At 51.0% G+C, this 13,660-nt stretch overlaps 1 protein-coding gene across 1 annotated transcript; it reads right to left on the bottom strand.

Moving 5' to 3' along the window:
* Positions 1-4,961: 4,961 nt before the first annotated feature.
* Positions 4,962-13,393, bottom strand: NPAS4 (neuronal PAS domain protein 4). Its single transcript, XM_006129709.4, has 8 exons — positions 12,315-13,393; positions 11,795-11,943; positions 11,248-11,350; positions 10,468-10,717; positions 9,839-9,948; positions 9,597-9,735; positions 7,830-9,091; positions 4,962-6,707 (listed from the first exon to the last, which is right to left on the bottom strand). The coding sequence occupies exons 1-8, from the start codon at positions 12,589-12,591 to the stop codon at positions 6,679-6,681; spliced, it is 2,319 nt and encodes a 772-aa protein (XP_006129771.2). The 5' UTR covers positions 12,592-13,393; the 3' UTR covers positions 4,962-6,678.
* Between the last annotated feature and the right edge of the window lie 267 nt (positions 13,394-13,660).

Raw genomic sequence — 13,660 nt, 5'->3', positions numbered from 1 at the left:
GTCACCCCGCCCATGAGGCACAACATGGCCTTGCTCAGGCACTGCCCTCTATGGCCCCATCTGCCCCTGGTCATAGAATACTAGGACTGGAAGGAATCTCGAGGGGTCATCGAGTCCAGTCTCCTGCCCTCATGGTCAGAAGCCACTCTCCAACTATGGTGCTTTAAACAGGGAGTAGTCTCCCTGGGAGTAGTCTCGTTTCTTACAATACGTCAAATTAGTCCTTAGCCCCTCAGGTCTCACCCTTGTTCTGAGCTGCCCTGCCACTCCTGGGGGTCCAACTGATTATTCAAGCCAGCTGCAGCCTTCAATCAAGCTCTTTGCATGGGCACTTTTAATCCTGTCCTTTCCCTCAGGGCTCGGGGAAGTCATGAGCAAGTAGGTATCTCTTAGGCACATCTCTTTCCAGCTGTTTGTCTCCGTGCCCACACACAGCCCCTGGGCTCTCCGGTGACTTCTCATTTCTACCTCCAGGCCTGTGCTGACTTTTTAAAAGTAGTTGTGTATCTATGTAGGAAGTTTTAACAAGCTTACAAATCTTTACTTTGTAAATATCAGAAGCCAAACACTCTACAAAAGTTAGCGTTTATTAAAAGATATAGTACACAGTACTATAGTAATTAGATCTTTCTATTTAGCAGAGTGTGCATTGATTTCTACAACACCTGGAATATGGCTCTTATAGCTATTTTTTTTTAATGGAGTGAAATCTCTATACACACATATTTAAACGACTAGGCATGTCTATCAAATGTTAATAGTCACAAAATTTGGACAAGTATTACTGAGGTGAATGTACTTCGCCCAAGCACTGAATAAAAAACCCTATCTAGTCTCTGTTGTCTACTTAGCTATTTATGTAATTGGTGCATTCATTTCCCCCTAACCTCAGCCTCCCATGTTTTTTGGATAAATTCCTGGAGGACAGGTCCATCAATGGCTATTAGCCGAGATGGTCAGAAACACTGGACACAGCCCCACGTTCCAAGTGTCCCTTAAACCAGGGGTTCCCAAACGTTTTTACACGGGGACCAGTAACTCCATTCACGAGCTTTTGGAGGACCGGTAATATTCATTTGCATATTCATTAAGCAAATGATGAATATTCAAATAAGTTGCGAGGAGTCCTGTGGCACCTTATAGATTAACCGAAGTGTTGGAGCATAAGCTTTCGTGGGCAAAGACCCACTTCGTCAGATGCATGTAGTGGAAATTTCCAGAGGCAGGTATAAATATGCAGGCCAGAATCAGGCTGGAGATGACCAGGTGGATCCAATCAGGTAGGATGAGGCCCACTTCTAGTAGCTGATCTGGAGGTGTGAATACCAAGAGAGGAGAAGCTGCTTTTGTAGTTAGCAAGCCATTCACAGTCTTTGTTTAATCCTGAGTTGATTGTGTCAAACTTGAAGATGAACTGTAGCTCAGCAGTTTCTCTTTGAAGTCTGGTCCTGAAGTTTTTTTGCTGCAGGATGGCTACCTTTAGATCTGCAATTGTGTGTCCAGGGAGATTGAAGTGTTCCCCTACAGGTTTTTGTATGTTGCCATTCCTAATATCTGATTTGGGTCCATTGATTCTTTTACTTAGAGACTGTCCAGTTTGGCCGATGTATATAGCAGAGGGGCATTCTTGGCACATGGTGGCATATATTACATTAGTAAATTACAGAAGAATGAACCAGTGATGGTGTGGCTGATCTAGTTAGGTCCTGTGATGGTGTTACTGGTGTATATATGTGGGCAGAGTTGGCACCGAGGTTTGTTGCAAGGATTGGTTCCTGAGTTCGAGTTATTATGGTGTGGTGTATAGTTGCTGGTGAGAATACGCTTCAGGTTGGCAGGTTGTCTGTGGGCGTGGACTGTCCTGCCTCCCAAGGCCTGTGAAAGTGAGGGATCATTGTCCAGGATGGGTTGTAGATCACTAATGATATGATGGAGAGGTTTTAGCTGAGGACTGTAGGTGATGGCTGGTGGTGTTCTGTTAGTTTTTTTCTTGGGCTTGTCCCATAGCAGGAGGCTTCTGGGTACACGTCTGGCTCTGTTAATCTGTCTCCTCACTTCCTCATGTGGGTATCGTAGTTTACAGAATGCTTGTTGAAGATCTTGTAGGCGTAGGTCTCTGTCTGAGGGATTGGAGCATATGCGGTTGTACCTCAGTGCTTGGCTGTAAACAATGGATCGTGTTGTGTGTTCGGGATGGAAGCTGGAGGCATGCAGGTAAGCATAGAGGTCGGTAGACTTTCCTTTACCCTTATCGAAAGCCTACCGACCACTGATCTCCCCCTGCCATCCTCGCTCCCCCTCCCCCCTCCCAGCTGGCTGGTTCTCCCCCACTTCTCCTCCTGGTCTCCCCTGGCCAGCCCTGCTGCCCCCATCCAGCTCTGCTTCCATTGGCTGGTTCTCCCATCCTCCTTCTCCCGATCTCCCTCATACATCCCTCCCCGTCCAGCCCTGCTTCCGCTGGCCGGTCCCTCCCCGATCTTCCCCAACCAGCCCCGCTCCCACCAACCCCCTCCCAGATGGCCGATTCTCCCCCAGCCAGCCCCACTGCCCCCGTCCAGGCCTGCTTCCGGAGGCTGGTTCTCCCATCCTCCTCCTCCCAATCTCCCCTGGCCAGCCCCCCCATCCCCACCTCCCCTCCAGCCTTGCTTCCTCCAGCTGGCTGCTGGCCCCCCCACCTCTGCCAGACAACCCTGCTTCCCAGTTGCTGGTTCCCCACCCACACACACCTCCTCCCAGCCCACCCTGCTCCCCTCACGGCAGCCATGCTGAGGCCCAGTATTTTTTTCCTGTGGCCCATAGTTTGGGAAATGCTGCCTTAAACTGTTAACGGATAGAAGCTGGGATGGGATGACAGAGGATGAATCATTCAATAATTTCCCTGTTCTGGTCATTGTCTCTGAAGCATCTGGCACCAGTCACAGTCAGAAGCCAGGATTGGGGGCTGGATCAGTGGCACACGACTTTTCTAGACTAATGTCCCCCTTTCAGGAGTCTGATTTGTCTTGCATACCTGCAAGTTGCACCTCATTTTAAACTTCATGCTTACAAAACCAGACATAAAATCACAAGTGTCACAGCACACAGTCACTGAAAGGTGGCTTGTTTTCTCATTTTCACTGTATAAACATAAACGACATCAATTGGAATATGAAGATTGTGCTTACATTTCAGTGGAGAGCATATAAAGCTGTATGAGCAAATTATTGTCTGCATGAAATTTCAGTTTGGACTGCCTTTACCACTGCTTTTTATGTTGCCTGTTGTAGAACCAGGAAAATGGCTAGATGAATTGATGTACTTCCTGGAAAACCTCTGCCTACACCTAGGGGTACATGTACTCCTACTCAAGTACCATTGAGCTAGATGGACCACCAGTCTGACCCAGCATGGCTTCTTCTGTGACTGTGTTATTTTGCTTTTTTCCAGTGAGAAGTGACCACTAGCTACCAGCTGAAGAGAACTTAATTCTTCATTTCCTCTTGTGTGAGCATTTCCACTAGGAGGAGCATTAGCAAATGATCACTTGGTAATAAATAGAAGCCTAAACAGGTTGATTTTAACCACACGACTATTTGCCAGGGGTCTATAGGTGTGGAGGAGGAATGAATAAGTCCCAGGTGGGGCTGGACCTCATAAAGGTACCACCAGTCAGCCAGTGGCAACATCCCAGGCTAAGATTTGCCTTTTTCAAACATCACACTGTTGGCTCCTATTTAATTCGTGACCCTCTATCTCTGCCTGATCCTTTCCCGTGGTACTGCTGCCTGGCTAGTGAATCCCACATGTAGCTGTACCCTTGCCTTTCCTGCCTACCGCTGTACTTTGTGCTTGCCAGTACAGAATTTCATCTTGCTGATTTCAGACCAAGTCTCCAAGGTCTCAAGATTATTCTGAATTCTAATTGTGTCCTTGAGGAGCTGGCAGCCCCTCCCGGCCATGTTGTTAATTACAGGATTGAATAGTACCAAACCCAAGACAGACCCTGAGGAATCCTACTTGAGATGGCCTTCCAGTTTGACAGTGAGCTGGCAAGAGCTACCCATTAAGTTTCAACCAGTTGTGCACCCAGCCAATAGGAATTTCACCTAGACTGTATTTCCCTAGTTTGCTCACAGGAATGTCATGGGGACTGTCTAATGTTCATATATAGTGTGTTTGCTGTTTCTCCCACAGCCACTAGGCCAGTTATACAGCCCCTGTATATACCACTTCAGAGGAAGCTGCATCTGGGTGCTGTGTGACAGGTCCCTATAGAAATAGATCCCATGTCCCACCCTAAAAACAGCAGCAGACATTAGGCAAGGGATCCCTGCATAATCAACCCACCGACCTCATCCCAGGAGCAGCTACATTTTAGTGCTGGATGAGGGAATCCTGATATAAACCGCTCCTGTGCCCCACTCCATAGGTAGCTGCATCCCCACAGCCACAGGTTAGCAATCCCCCACCCAGTCAATGTGCTGATGGCAGGAACTCTAGCTCGCTAACTTGGCACAAAGCCACCTTGAACTTGGTGCTGCTGACATGGGGGCTGATGCGTAGCATACTAGGTCAGGTTCCATCCTGCAGAGGGCAGCAGAACTGCTATGGCAGGGGAAGTGTGGGGAGGCCTTGGTCAACACCATGCCATATCCTGTAGCAGAAACCTGGGGAATCCTTGCTCAGGCTTACTGGATATGGGGATAACTGGACAATAGGGGCCCCAGTCTAAGAGTCTGTGCAATGCACAGCACAAGGGCTCTGGGCTCAGTTGGTTGTGTGCAGCATCTGGCCCCACAGGGGCCCTGATCTCGGTCAGGGTCTATCCAAAGTCTGGCACAATGAGAGCCCCAGTCTTGGTGGGTGTCTGTGTAGCCCCTGGCACAATGGGAGCCCCAATCTCAAATGCAACCTCACAATACAATGACCAACCCTCTCCCTAGGAGGTCACTAAAGAAATGCTCCAGGTGGATTCTGTTAATTTCAGTTTTATTACAAAAGTTTTGGCATTACAAATGCACTCACAGTGACACACACTGAAGAACGACTCCACGTTGTCCATGACCTGGTGCACAATGATCCGTATATATAATATAGAGATATATGTACAGCGATGGACACAATGATCTTTTTTGTTGAAAAAAAAAGAAATCCCGTCGTTTTTCTTTACAAATATACATGTGTCTTACAATACTCCACATTTCGGCAATGTGCGAATTGGGAACGAGAGGATTCAATCCTGATACTTGAGCGTAGACAACTCTACGGTTAGCGACAATGGCGCCTCTCTGGGCGTCACATCTTAACATTTGTTTTTTATCAACACTCCAAAAACAAAGGGGGAAACCCCCATGGATCCTGATGTCTTACAGCGTATCCCTGTCACAGCACAGAGACTGCGCTCTGACTCAGGATCCCACTCTGGAGAAGTTAGAAAATCATTCTTGTATTTTTTTAAAAAAAATTAAATATATATATATATATATATATTTATATATATAAACATTTCTGTTCTACATTGGTATATTTCACCCCTTCCTCCCCCACTCCAGGTGGCGGAGAGGGGTGTTTTTGGTGCCAAAAATCATTCTAAGTAGCTCACTCTGGTGACAATGTTAAGCTCTGATCTGGAAGATGCTTGCAGGAGATTATTCCAGACAGGTGAGTCAACATTAATGGGTGAAATTTCAAAATGAAACAAAAATTAAAATGACTCCTGCTGAATAACAACCTCACTCCATGCTGAGACTCTCAAAGCTGGACCAAGGGATGGAATGTCAGTCCCTTAGGGTAGTGAATTCTTAGGCTCAGATCTGGTCTGACTCAGATAACACAAGCTGGAGAATTTCACCCCTTTGCCCAAGCACTGAATCCAGTGATTTCTGGTCAGGCTAGAGAAAGAACCTTTTAGAAAGAGTCACCCAATCTGGGTTTACAGCCCACATGATGGAGAATCCATCACATCCCCCGGCCATTTGTCAATCATCCTTCCCACTTAAACATTTGCCCTTTATTCACTGTCCAGCTGCCCCTGTGCAAGAGACTGTGATGTAGCCAGCTTTGACAGTCCCAGCCTAGTATCCCAGCAGAAGCCTCATGGTGAAATGGATGTAGCTATGAACACTATTTTGCCCAGGACAGCTCTGAGAAAAATCAGAGCTGTGCCAGTTGAATCTAGGGATATTTGTTTTGAGTCAGGAACAGAAATGCAATTGCCAGAAAACACCTGAACAGCCATGGGCCCTTACTGCGGTAGGTTAGATACCACCTACACCCACCATACTCTAGGGGGTTCAGAGGGTGGGAAGTCCAAAGCTAGGCACTCCCGTGCCTTGTTCCAACGCTGGGTTGAATGCACATGGGAGCACAGGCCTTGGGGAGAGGCGACCATAGTATTTCTTATTAAATTACATACATATACTCACTACGAGTGAATACAGTTCTATGTGTAAAGCCACGTACAATGGTCCTTTCAAGAGCTCTGGTTGGCAACTCTAGCTTCGACGGCACGACAGTGGTCTTTTTTTGAGAGGGGTTATAAAAATGCTAGTTCTTCGCCCAAAGCTCACCCCAGGGACGCCCAGCCTGGCGCCCCCTCCGGATGTGCACGGAGTCAGGTCTCAGCTCGAGTATGGGTGGAAGAAGCTCCTCAAAATATGACAATATGCCATACTTGGTGAAGTAAGTCACAGACTTATTTCAGAACGAAGGGTCACTTTCGCTTCCATCTGTAGGGAGACACAAAGCAAAGCAGGGAGGAGGGTTAGAGGGTATGGGGCATCCTGGGCAACTCCCACAATAAAGACATCAAGTGCCCTCCCCAAAGTGAGCTAGGGCCAGCCTCCTCATGGATTGCCACTAGAGGGCGACCTGCTCCACCACTTCCCCCGGATAGCTTGTGCTCTCCTACTTTCACACAGTAGGAAATTGACACATGCAGCATGATAGTCTCAGGAGCAGAACCCACGACTCCTGACCCTGGCCTCTAACACTAGTCCTCATCCACTCAGTATTGGGAGCAGAACCTGGCTCCTACCATCCCTGCTGTAACCCACCAGTTTCCACTTCCCTCCCAGAGCTGGGAGAAACCAGGGTTCTTGCTCCCAGCTATAACCATTAATCCCCTCCCAGCACTGGGATAGAACCCAGGAGTCCTGGCTCCTAGTTTCCCTCCTTTAATCTATTAAGCCCCACTCCCCTCCTCTCCTAAGCTGGGATAGAACCCAGGAATCCTCACTCCTAGCCCCTTGTGCTAACCCACCTGTTAGGCCCTCACTCTCTCTAGCCCTTGGCAGTTGCACATGTGCTCTTCCCAAGGAGAAGCACCATTTAGCAATGCTGGCCTTGCCAGGAATGCCCTAGACACCTGGGTTCAATTCCCAGCTCCACATGTGATATTGGGCAAGTCACTGATTCTCCCTGGGCCTCAATTTCCATGTGTAAAATGGGGAGGCTAGTCTTGTCCAGGTCTACAGCTTATGATCTCATTGGGACAGTGACCGCCTCTGTGCAGTGCCCAGCATGACAGGGCTCCTGATCTCAGTCTGGATGCCTTTACGTAGCTCCCTGGTAGCAGCCTTGGAATTGGCCCTGCAGCTGAACTGGAGCCTGGGCACTAGTGACCAGCAGGGCGGGGGCGGGATTATCTTTTGGAGGGCAGGGAGCAGCACACATAAGCATTAACTGGTAGCAGATGTGCTGGAGAGCAGGGAACAGAGTTGCCATCCCTAAAGAGTGATGTGCCCCATGGAGGACCAACAGAGGATTTCTACAGCCCATATCCATGCAGCCTGAGTTCCTGCATTGCCCCACACCCTCCACCCCATCTGGCAGTGCCCCCTGCCCCTTACCTTCATGGAAGCTGTCTTGCAGGTGGCTCTGGAGTTGATACAACTCATCTAACCCATCACAGGGCGACCTTGAGGCACATGTCTCAAAGACTGTTTCATAAGAGGCCAGTTCTTCCAGAAAGCACTGCTCTTCTGGAGACAGGTCCGTGGAGGGCGAGGGAGCCAAGGTCCCACTGCCGCTCTCTTCGGTGTCCAAGCTTAGTGGACTACTGACGTTTCCACCACAGAAGTGGTGGTGGAGGGGGCACCGGACACCGGTGCTGCTCTTCTCGAACAGAGAGGTGGACAGGTCCTGGAGAAGGTTCTCCACTGTGTCCTCTTCCAGGAGGTTCTCCTCTGGGCAGGAGAGGAAGGAGAAGTCAATGCTCCTCCAGCTCTTGAGGGGCTGGAAGTCCAGGCAGGGGTTGGGCATGCCAGCTGGCAGGGAAGAACTGCGGCTGACTGGGCCTTGCTTTGCCTGGAGGGAGAGCTCCGGGGAGTGGAAGGAGCTGAAATCTTCAGCCAAGCTGCTGATGTGCCTGGCCAGCAGGTCAATCTCAGTCTTTTCTTTTTCAGAATATCTGAAGAAGGTCTGTTTGATGGGGGAGGCCTCCGGGGTGAGCACCCCCTCGGGCACCATGGGCACATCAATATAGAGGGGGCCTCTGACCTCCGGCAGCGTCATGACGGTGCAGTCCCCATTACCGGGGCTGTCAGGAGTGGGTGGCAACTTCTCATAGAGAGCACTGCAGTTCTCCGGTGGGTAGAGGAGCTCAGAGGAAGTGGTGGTAGGAGGGGAGGTGGTTGTGTTGGGAGGGAACGACTCCTGGGTCCCAAACATGAAGGTGCAGCCCTGATGGGGCGTGTAAGGGGGAGTGCAGACAAAGTCCTTGGAGGAGCCACCTGGGTTGTCCCTCCGGAAGGCCGGCTCGTAGGTAGTAGGGAAGAACATGTAGCTGAACTCGGTGTCTTTGCCTGGCTGTCCCATGGTGGAGCTGGGTGCCTCCTCCATGGAGGAGAGATTGCCCAGCTCCATGGTCATCGACGTGCCCTCCTGACTCAGGCTGGTGCCTTCTGCATACTCCAGGCTGGTGAAATCGAAGGTGGGCACCGGGGCAGCACTTGTGGGGGTGCCGGACAGGGGTGTGAAGACCTGGTCGGGGCTGGAGAGCTGGGCTGGAGACACCAACCCTTCAGAGTACGGCGGTGCAGCACTTAGCACGTAGGCCACCTGCGGCTCCTCTGAGGCCAGCTGCTGACGTAGGCACCAGGCTTCCGAGTCACTGGGGACCAAACAGAGGCATGGTTAGTGCTGGAGATGGCAGGAGTGACCCTCCCTGGCCATGTGCATGTCCCCTGTGCCTTTAATGCCCCCAGCACGGGGCTCTCAAATACACCCACCTATTGCACCCTAACACATAGACCAGCACTGGACAGAGAGTCAGGACTCCTGAGTTCTATTCCTGGCCCCCGACCTGGGGCAGGCCCCTTCTCCTTCTCTGGGCCTCAGTTTCCCCTCACACCCTCTGCCTATTTAGTCTGTAAGCTCTTTGGAACAAGGGCGCTCTCTTGGGCTGGGTCTGTGCAGGGTGCCACATGATGGGGCCCTGATCCCAGTCAGGGTCTATGCAATAACCAGCCCAATGGGGGCCTTGAGCCTGTCTGGGGCTCTTGGGTTTCAGCCCAAACCAGGGCTTGATCCTAGGGGCTGCTAAGGACTCTCTGTGAGGGGAGCACTGTCTGACTCAAGGCCCTGCAACCAGGAAGAGGCCAGCTGCATGCAGCTACCTGATGATGTAGTTGTGGCAGATGATGGGGATCTCAGCGCTCTCCATGCGTGCCAAAGAGTAGATCCAAATCCAGCTGACACCATCCTTGGTCTGGAGCCGGATGACCATTTCTACTTGGGGCTCGCCAGCATCACCCACTGCAGGGAGAGAAAGAGGGCAAGGGGGTTAGTGTCAGAGATCCACTGGGGAGAGACCAGCCCAGCCCTCTGTCACTTGGGATGGAGAGGAGGGGATACTCACACAAGCGGCAGTGCTGGGCTGAGGCATGGCTCAGGTCCTCTGGGTGCACCAGGCTGTACCACGACCTGCACAGGAGCTCACTCTTCTCAAAGCCCAGATGAAAGATCACACTGCAGGGAGCCAAGCAGAGGAGACCATTGAGCACTCATGAGCAGCAGAGAATGACCCACAGGGTAGCACCAAGTTGGGACTCAGAACACTGGGGTTCTACTCCTGGCATGGGGCAGGAAGAGGGTCTAGCAGGTTAGAAGTGGTGGCTGGGAGCCTGGGCACTACTCCCAGCTCTGCCACTCACCTTGAGCTAGTCCTTCCCCCTCTTGCTTCTCTGTTTCCCTTCCTGATCTTTGAATACTTAGGCAGTGAGTTAAACCTCACTCTGGGTCTGTGGCACTCTGAACATGATTTGGGCCCTCACCTGGATCAGGCTTTGGTTTTAGACTCAGCCTACTGGCCCAGAAACCATGGTACCTCATCTTTTACCCACATCAGGGTTCAAGGCACCCCACAGAGAGGGGGAAGCCACCCCTTGATTTTCTTCCTAGCCCCTTCACACAACTCCTTATGTCCTAAAGTACAACATGCCAGAAGGTCCATCTTCCCCTTGTGTTGAAGGCTGAGCCCCATCTCACCTCTCTGAGATGTCCAGGATGGCCAGGTCCTTGGTGTGTCGGCTCTCGAAGGAGGCCAGGAAGAGTGAATTGTGGCTGATGCGTGGCTTGGGCTCTAGTGGAGTGCAGAAGGCCATGAAGACAGGGTTGGTTGACCAGTAGGAGCCAGGTGGTGGTTGATGGAAGTGGCCTCGGATTAGCACCAGCTTGTTCCCCGCACTCTGGCGTCTCACGGTCTTGGAGGTGTTGAAATGGCACCGAAACAAGCGGTCTGGAAATCAGCAAGGGAAAAAAATGGTGAGTGTATGGTGCAAAGACAGAGAGTCTGGGCATGACGGGAGAGAGCTCATAGAAGAACTTAATGCACTGGGGACTGTCAACTCCAGGAATATTCAATTAGTACAGGTGTGAAACTATCCTTACATGCCCATCTCTAGCTATTCACTCAGTCTTATATAAACGCATCTAACCATCCACTCATCTCCCCCTCTCACATTTCCAGAATATCTGAGCTCTCTCTCATTTCTATAAACTTCAACAAGAAGTCCTGTGGCACCTTAGAGACTAACAGATTTATTAGGGCATAAGCTTTCATGGGCACAACCCACTTCATTAGATGAATTGGTGTGGAGTTTACAGAGGCATGAGTATATATTTACACACTCTGCACTTATGTCTCTACCCTCTGTCCCTCCTTGGCAGGCTGCACAGACCCTCCACTCTGCCCTTTCTCAGGTTTCATCTTCTGCCCAAGTGCCATCGCATGCAGCTTGATTTCAATGCAATCACACAGGGACTCACCTGTATCAGTTGGGGAAGGCAATGCCAGCTGATTTCTCATCACAAAGTGGTCAGTGGGGTCAATGATGTCATAAATACTGTCTCCTTGGGCTACCAGGTCCACCTGGGGGGTGAGGTAATGATGAGATGTTAGATCATGCTTTCATACAACACAAGGAACAGGCTGCTCATAGCTGAAGTGCAAGGGCTTGTAACAGGCATCAGTGTGCCAGGCTTTCTATGTGGCTGTATAACACAGATCAACATCAGCAGGTAGCTTTGCATTATGCTATCTAGCTCCCCAGGCTACCAGTGTCTGTATTAGAAACCCTGTTTAACAACAGGCACAGCGAAATACACAGTGAACTCCTCATTGCTTACCTCTATAAATAGCCATCCCTCTACCTAACCATTCCCATCTCTCTCTCTCTCTCTCCCCTCCCCCCCACAGGCACCCCTCTATCTAGCTATCCAACCACCCTCTGTGGCCCGGCTCTGTAGTATGCACAGGAGTGGAAGAGCTGATGTGTGGATAACCCAGTCACCAGCTCCCGGACTGATCCCTTACCATTGAGTGCCCCAGGTGCTCTGCTACATTCTCTGAGACGTAGATCAGTTTCCCTTCGCCAGTGAACACCAAGAGGAAGCCTGGGAGCATCTGCAAGAAATCTTCCAGGTCCTGGGATGACAGCAAGCTCTCCAGCCCTCCCATGGCACCTGTTGCGGAAAAGAAGGGAGAGTCAGGATACAAAGCCGTTTCTATGCATTGCAGCCCGGGCCGTAGCATGGACAGCGACCTGCTGCAGCCACTGAGTCAGGAGCCTGCTTCAGAACCATGGACAGCGACCCATCGCCACCTGGGCAGTACCACGGACAGCGACCTGCACCCAGCGTCCGAGGCCGTGTAGCTTCAGCACCACGGCCAGAGCCACGCGTCTTTCGTCCCTCCCCAACCTCCTGGGCTGGAGGCGCCCAGAGCCAGACCCCCAGCAGGCGCTGGTGTCTAACAGGTGTCTGTCCGGGCACACGGGCTCCTGGCTTCTCGGGGCCAGTGCCCGCCAGTCACACACGCTCCGAGTGCCGGTTACCTTTGGGGAAGAAGATGGACTTGCGGGTGTAGATGCAGGCCAGCGACATGATGTGCAGGTAGGAGAGCCGGACCTTGTCCCCTTCCGCGATGGGCAGCAGCTCCTTAAGATTGCGGATCTCAGCGTTGATCTGGTCCCGCCGCGCCTTGGAGGCGCCCTTGGTGGAGCGATACATCTGGGCTTCTCCACGCTCGGCGACGGTCGGTCTGTCCGTCCGGCTGGCTGTGTGGCTCCCAGATTCCTGCCGGCAGATCTGGTTGACAGCCTCAGCCTGCATCCCGGCTTTTATAGGCTGCTGGGAGTGTGGGCACTGGCATGGCAAGGAAAGTGGGGCGGGAAGATTTGCTCAGATCAATGGAGGGACATGGCTGGGAAACTGCTCCCCCCTCCCCTCTCCCCCTCCTTCTGTGTGCTGGGGGAGCCACACGTCACCCTCTCTTCAGTGACGCGCTCAAGTGAGGGGGGAGTGGAGGAGGCAAGCACAGAAACACACTGCACCGAATTAGGAGAAAAGCAGCTAGAGGAGAGACTTGACTGTTGGAATCACGTCTTGCTCCAGGCTGAGTCTGCCCCTGCGCCTTCCCATAGTCAAACATTAACCCTTACACCTGCTTCTTGGGGAAGAATTGTGGAGGGGAATCTTATCTGTCAGCCCATCCAGCCCCTTCTACCTCTCCACCCTCTACCCACCCACCCCTCCCATCTCTCTACCCTCTACCCACTCATCCCTCCCATCTTTCTACCCACCCAACCCCTTCCATCTGTCTACCCCCATCCATCCAGTCCTCTTCCATCTACCTACCCCTCTATCCACCCATCCCCTTCCATCTCTCTACCTCTCTATCCATCTACTTGTCTATCCATCCATCTATCCATCCCTCTTCAATTTATCTACCTCTCTATCCAGCTAAGGTACTCTATCCTTAGGCACAGTGACCACCATTACAATCTGTAGAATTTGCATATTCTTAATGTTGTAATCTCTCTACCACTCTATATATCCATCCCCATTCTATCTAGCCAGCTATTTGTAGATTCCCACTCCATCTATCTACCCTTAACTATCCATCCCTATACCACCCACCCACCCACCCCATACTATCACCCCATACTATCACCTCTCTATTCATCCATCCACCCATACCATTTATCTAGCTAGCTAATCTAAAATATGCAAACATTGTCTTATTTAGATGCCTTGGGGAATATATTTGAAACATAATTTAAAATATTTTTTTGTTCTCATCAACTAACTCCTTTTGATGGCTGCTATTGTTTTCTTTGCCTTTCCATAAGGTGGTCTAGTATTAAGACACCCCCCCCCTTGTTCCCCCAGGTAGCATGTC

Source organism: Pelodiscus sinensis, chromosome 11 (assembly GCF_049634645.1).
Source record: "Pelodiscus sinensis isolate JC-2024 chromosome 11, ASM4963464v1, whole genome shotgun sequence".
NCBI classification, from domain to species: Eukaryota; Metazoa; Chordata; order Testudines; family Trionychidae; genus Pelodiscus; species Pelodiscus sinensis.
The sequence above is the reverse complement of the archived record's forward strand: the minus strand, read 5'-3'. Positions and strand labels throughout refer to the sequence as shown.